Genomic DNA, 7,033 nt, shown 5'->3' with positions numbered 1-7,033 from the left:
GTAGGTGTAGTATTATTCATCATAAACAGTGTCTCCTTTCGGATTTGTAATAATGCTTGCACGAATCTCTAGATCGGCAGTTTGACCAATGTAATAGCAGTTGCGTATTACAAACGATATACTACCGCTGGAAACATCATTTTACTACGAATCTAGCTCGTTCCGTCAGTGGAAAAAAGACAAGTCTTTGCGTATTGTTGAAAAAACTATGGATCTAGTGATATAGTCCCTTCGTCCCACTTTGTACTAAGATCAAGACATTTATTTTGGGATATACCATACTGATCGAACACTCTTATATTTCTTTGGGAAGGGAGCGAGTACTTGTTTAACGAATTATTACTATATCTCATTCATTGGTTAGATCGATGGTGTATGGATACACGCAGGGATCAGTTAATTAAATCAATCACTTACCCGACGGTATCTTGGCGTGGTGTGATGGGGACGACCCCGGCCCGGCTGGTCAACCCCAGAGTGGGCTTGATCCCCACCACCGAGTTCAGCGACGCCGGGCAGAGTATCGAGCCGTCCGTCTCCGTCCCCAGCGTCACCGCCGCCATGCTCGCCGCCGCCGCGATCGCCGACCCCGTGCTCGACCCACACGGGCTCGCCGACAGCACGTACGGGTTCTACACCACAGAACACAGAGCAACACAAGAGGATTAGGATTAGTTCGTTCGCCATTGGAGAAAGCAGAGTGAGAGGATCACTAGATGTCAGTGACGGAGCTAGATGTAGATTACGCCTGGGGGTGTGCTATGTTGAGTGATAAACTTCTATGATTTTCTATGCTTTGCATGAAGAAATTATGAAGGAAGTTGTTTCTAGACCTGGGACTATAGCCCTAACTGCCCCAGGCCTGTTTCCGCCACTGCTAGATGTGTGCTTGTGTAGTTCCTTACCCGGGCCTGGCCGCCGCGCGCGCTCCAGCCGTCGGTGCCGGCGAGGCTGCGGAAGTTGGCCCACTCGTCCATGTTGGCCTTGCCGAGCACCACGGCGCCCGCGCGCCGCAGCCGACGCACCACGCCGGCGTCCCGCCTGGCCACGGAGCCGAGGAGAGCGAAGGACCCGGCGGTCGTGTTGAGCGCGTCGCGGGTGGCGATGTTGTCCTTGAGCAGGACGGGCACGCCGTGCAGCGGCCCGCCGGCGGTCACGCACTTGCCGGAGGAAGAGGAGCGGCGCTCTGCGTCGGCGCGCGCGGCCTGCCGGAGCGCGTCCGGGTTGACCTCGATGACGGCGCGGAGGAGCGGGTTGAGGCCGCGGATGCGGTCCAGGTAGAAGCGGACGAGCTCCACGGAGGTGAGGCTGCCGTTGTTGAAGCCGAGCTGGATGCTGGCCAAGGTCGCCTCCTCGATCTCGAAGCCATGGGCGCCAGCGGCGGCCAGCACGAGCACCATGGCGGCCACTGCCAGCAGCGGCCGAGGCATGCTGGAGCTAACGCCGGCACGTCCAAATGTGAGGTGTAGTGTGGACTGAACTGCGTTCAAATCCCGTCGCTGCAATACAATGGCTTATCGATGGAGAACAGCATAGATTAATACCTTTCCCACGATAAAAAAAATGATTGTTTCGCTAGATAGGCACCGGCCATGGTGATGGGTGTCATGTGAGGGACTCCAATTGGCAAATTATACAAGCAAGCAAGCGTACATGCTGCAAGTCGCCGTACATGTCTTGCCAATGGGTAATCCAAACGCAAGTGGTCAAAACAAGTTTAGTTGGGCCAACGGAACCGGGAAACACCCTGATTCCTTCTAAGGGCATTGACAATGGTTGTCAAGGATGTAAGTGGTCGAACCAGCCCACCAGAGTTCAAGTCCTAGACTTGACACTCATGCACACATTTTTCTGTATTTTTTTAAGCTTTCAACAATGTTGATTATGTGGCCTCCTACTTCTCCGACAGATGCGCACACGCGAAATCAAGAGTGAAGTGCATTGCCATTGTAGGTGTCATGTAGATCACTGGTGGGAGGTCTCCGTTTTTTCATGCTCTTTTGAGTTTTGTTAGAGTTTGTATCCTGCTCAGAGAGGCGATCCCCGTCTAGTCCCCGTTCCGGTGGCGTTTCTAACATCGTCGGAGGGCATGTGAAGGTTTGTCTCCGGTAAATCTTGCAGGATTCTATCGGCGTTTTGTCTTCATGTGGATCCACGTGGATCATGTCTTCATTCTTTTGTGTTCGTGTGTCTACATGTTGGATCCTTTCGATGTACGTTTCTCTTCATCAGCGGCGCTTGCTGCTCTAGTGTGTTGGTCCTATGGGGTATTAGGACGACGACTTTTTGACTGTCTACTACGATGAGGTTTGTTCGACTCCGATGAGGGAGGGGCGAGGATAGCGGCGCTTTCGGCTTGCTTCAGTGCTAGTAGTCGTCGCTAAGTGGTCTACGGACCTAGACGTATTTTTTTAGTTTGATGTTCTTTGTACAATCTTGATAGTTGATGAATAGACCGGAAGTTATCCTCGCTAAAAAACTAGTCCAACACTAGAATAGCCCAAGGGCCTATATTTTACCAAGCATGACACACTTACTACACTTCGAGGATCTGGATGATGATTTCATAATTTAAGGACATATGTGACACCCCTGAACAGTTCATGAACCTACAATGCACTTCACTCCGAAATCAACGCATCAGGTAGTCGACGGAAGAATGGTTCTCGGGGTGTTAGTGATCATGGTGATTTGGCTCACGAGGCTAGCCGTTGGGCGAGGAGAAGGCACTCGGGAGTTTGGCGATCCCTGGTTGCCACAGATGGTAGGGAGGGCTGGGTGTCGCCGGCATGGAGGTGGATGGTGGCGGTTGGCTGCCTGCCAAAACAAAGAGGATACCACGAGAGGAGGGAAGGTTTGAAAAGCCTCCTCAAACTTCTCAAATTTGTGCAAGAGCCGTTAACAAACAACACCTTCGTCTAATCATCCTTCAACTACCGTCTTCGCATTGGCCGGAACACATCATGGTTGGTGGAAGATACATACTTGGCGTAATTCGTGGATCCCTCGTGGCGGACACCATGGTTTCATTGAAGGGAATCTACCGGTTCAAGGTATCAGACTTTATTGATCATAATGGGGTATGGAAGATGGATTTAATCAAAGGACAATGCTAATGCCCACACGTGTGGTGGGAGCGAAACCTGCCTACACGTCCTATAGCACACAGACCGCGCCACGTTATCGTATGCATGCATGTGAGAATATTTTTGATTTTCAGCTTTTAAAATATTTTATCTCTTAAATGAAAAATCCGATTGAAGATCCGTTTTCACCATTAAATCCCTCATGACGAGATCTTCGAAACTAGATTTCATATCAATATATTTTGACAATTTTTTTGGTTAAAAGTTGCCATGTCTATTGCACATGAATTACCATGGTGTTTACACTGAAGTTGCCATAATATGTTTCAGCTATTTTCTTCCATATTTAAAAGTAAACTTTGACATATTATAAAACATGGAATTAAGAAACCAGACTTGCCATGAACCATAAACTAAAATTGTCATGATACATGCACTTAAAATTGCCATGGTTCATACAAAAAATAATTTTTATGGTCAAAGTACTGGAATTGCCATCATCAAAATACTAAACTTGGCATGCTCTACAAACTAAAATTGCCACAAGCAACTTTAGGTTAAGCACTATGACAACTACAGTGTAAACATCATGGCAATTTTTTTTTCGTCGAAACATACGAACATGGGGTCTAGTTTTAAAGATCTTGCCGAGACGGATTTAATGGTGAAAACAGATTTTTAATTTCATTTTTTAATTAGAAGATAAAATATTTTTAAGCCAAAAACCAAAAAGATTTCTGCTAATGTCATGTGTTCACACGTGTCAAAATGAATGGCAATGAAGGCGTGTGGACGATGTGCAAGATGCCACACGTGTAGACGTTAGTTTTTTCGTAATCAAAAAATATTTTCTGCCTGTGGATGTGGATGAAATACTGAAAATATGAACTTCACCTAGGTTGCTCGATGATTTTATTGATTGGCCGCTGGAAAAGTCCGACTCTCTTTCTCAGTCTAGTCTGCGTACCATTAGCCATGGCAGACCATATGAGGAAAGTCACTTGTTCCGGAGCTAGTAGTTCAAGACCTGGAGGCAATCGTCCCTTGTGGAACCTGATTTGGAAGGCATCAGTCCTGCATAAAATGAGGGGAAAGTAGCGTCTGGAGGTCTAGATACTAATTTGGAGAAGAACTACCTTCGTATTGGAACCCATGCAGGGGCGAATCTACTAGGGGGGCTTTAACAGGCTTGAGCCCCCCCTCCAGCAGAGCTGAAAAAAGGTTTTTTACTACTAGTCTCAAGGCCCAACTCAGCCACATGCCAGCCCAACCCAACATATATTTGCATGATACAGACTTGCATAAACTTTGAGCCCACCCTCTATTTTCTGTCTAGATTCGCCACTGAACCCATGTAGCATGCCCTATTTGTGGCCGGAAGGAAAAATTGTCATTTCATGCACTCGTAGCTTGCCCGAATGCTGCAACTCTTTGGGATGCAACGAAGCTCCAATGGCCCATACCAGATAGTATGGAAGTTATGTGGACTGGGAACGAATAGTTGCTTCACGTTCTTGTTGATCAACTTGAGAGAACACATGACATGCTTCTGCTCCTTCAATGGCTTATATGGCACATCCAGAATGAGCTATATCATGGCAAATCAATTCCCCCTACGGAAGTGTCAGCTTGTTCCTGAGCAGCTATCTTAACTCAGTGAGTCAAATGTGCGAACTTACTGTTGAGGAGGCAATAAAGGAAAATCCCTGGTGTTCGATATAGACAGTTGCCTCAAACCAAACCGAAACCGCCGAACCATCCATGACCACAACCTACCATCTGGTTGGGGTGCTTTATCTGTGGATGGATCTTTTCTTAAAGAGGACGGTTCGGCTGGTACAGGAATGGTTTTGAGATACGACAAGGGAGCGATAATTTTTGCGGCGTAGAGGCGGTTATACCACTGCAATGAAGCTTTGGAGGTGGAGTTACATGCGATAATGGAGGGTCTTGAATTGGCGATCCAGTGGACTGCCCTACCAGTAATGATCCAGTTTGACTATACCACACCATTATCGGTGATCAAGGACCGTTCTTTAGACAGATCAACGTATGGCCATTTGATTACAGAGATGAAACTTCTACTAGAAGATAGGGTGTATACTCCTGTAAAAATCACTCATGAACAAAATAGGGTTGTAGATTGTTTAGCGAATTTTGCTTGTAGCGGGGATAGCACTATACTGCGTGCTGGCTTACACACCCTCTTTCTTATATCGTTAAACTTGTCGCCGCCGATTGTAATCCTGTGAATCTGAAATAAATACCCTACTTTTTCTCGCAAAAAAATGAATGTTGTAAACAAAATCCAAACATTTTATTCTCCAAATATGTGGACATTTCTCATTTTTTGCATTCTTTGAGGGTGTTTTCCATAAATTCTTGTAACTACATTTTTTTTCTGAATTATATAACAAAAATAAAGAACAATGAACTGATGGGTCATGCTAAGGCTGGCCCATATGAGAGCATGTGAGGCGATTTGCCACCTACCTCCGCCTACTCTTAAAGCATAGAATAGAAGCACTCGATAACTTAGGGGTGAGCTTGTCACCGCGAATCTGTTCCTTACGTCAGCCATCATGAATCAGAGTCATGTGGCATGGGAAACAACAGCGGAGATGTGCTCGCCAGGCCGTAGTTGTTGCACATCTAGGTGATCTACTCCATGTCTAAAAGGACGAGCCGACAAGCGTCCTAGCTAGAGGAGTGCCCCATCATGCTTTTCCTTATTAGGTTAGTCATAGTGGGAGTAAGTTAGCTACTCCCTTCGTCGAGGTGCATAGGGGTCTCTAATGAAAATTTAGTATTTCAAATATATCAGTTACCTTATGTAGAAGGAGCTCCTCATTCTCTGTGATAATTTTCACTTTGCATGCTGTTATTTTCATTGGCTGCCGCAGTAAATAGGATTTGCATGCTGCTCTTTAGAAATTAATGACACGGAAAACTAGCGTATAGTGGTTGGCTCCTCCAAATTCTTCAAGAGGGCCAAATATATAGGAGCCATCATTGTCATTGATTTTTGGTTTAATATCATCCATCAAATCTTCACGCACCTAGGTTGTAATGCAACTGTGTAAGATGCCCTTTGCACCTGGACGGAGGGCATAGTAACATAACGCACCCCAAGGCAAATTTACTTATGTGACAAGTAGTTACCGAAGAGAGAGATGTCTGTGGTAACATAAGGTTGGTCATGGTGGGAAGTGACTCATACTAGTGTCATGCATATGACACTAGTCAAAGTTATTACCTTCATAATGCAAAGTAACATAGTAGTATTGTCATAGATGGCTTCATTTATTAGCTTGTAGACTCATTCTTTCTCGAGAAGCATTATGTTATAGTAACATAATATGTTACTCTAAACACCTCCCACCTCATTAACTACATGCCACATAAGAAAATTTTTCTTGAAGTGCGCTATGTTACTACCTAAGTTACTCCCACTATGACTAGCCTAATATGTTACGGTACCATAATGCTTCCCAAGAGAAAATGATACTACAAGATAATAAATGAAGTCATCTATGACACTACTACTATGTTACTTTACACTATGAAGGTAGTAACTTACACTAGTGTCATATGCATGAAACTAGTATAAATTACTCTCCACTATGACTAGCCTTATGATACAAAACCTTCCAACTGAGTTGGCCAGTCAGCGGTGAAGGAAGCTGCGATAGACGCATCGTCTCGTTCTGAGTCCCGATGTCTATTTCACCAAGACAAACCTTCATATGGTAGATGTTAAGATACGCATTGTGATTACGGCTCCTTCCCCCTCCCTACTGAACGGAAAAAAATTATATGAGACCAAGTCTCACGGGCTAGCAGGTGAGACCCAACCTAATGGATGACATGTGGCATTCACAAATCATAAAGCATCTAATGGAGGGTGGGGTAGATGCTTTGTGATTTGTAAATGCCACGTGTCATCC

The 7,033-nt window shown here is 45.5% G+C and overlaps 1 protein-coding gene across 1 annotated transcript in view; it reads right to left on the bottom strand.

Annotated features, from left to right (window-relative positions):
- LOC123184281 (probable amidase At4g34880) overlaps positions 1-1,446 on the bottom strand; it is a 4,696-nt gene extending 3,250 nt beyond the window's left edge. Inside the window, exons 1-2 of the mRNA XM_044596427.1 lie at positions 906-1,446; positions 418-632 (exon numbers count right to left, since the gene is read on the bottom strand). Of these exons, the coding sequence (XP_044452362.1) occupies positions 418-632; positions 906-1,430 (740 nt within the window). The 5' untranslated portion in view covers positions 1,431-1,446. The remainder of the gene's footprint in view (positions 1-417; positions 633-905) is intronic.
- Between the last annotated feature and the right edge of the window lie 5,587 nt (positions 1,447-7,033).

Source organism: Triticum aestivum, chromosome 2A, assembly GCF_018294505.1.
Source record: "Triticum aestivum cultivar Chinese Spring chromosome 2A, IWGSC CS RefSeq v2.1, whole genome shotgun sequence".
Taxonomy (NCBI): domain Eukaryota; kingdom Viridiplantae; phylum Streptophyta; class Magnoliopsida; order Poales; family Poaceae; genus Triticum; species Triticum aestivum.
The sequence above is the reverse complement of the archived record's forward strand: the minus strand, read 5'-3'. Positions and strand labels throughout refer to the sequence as shown.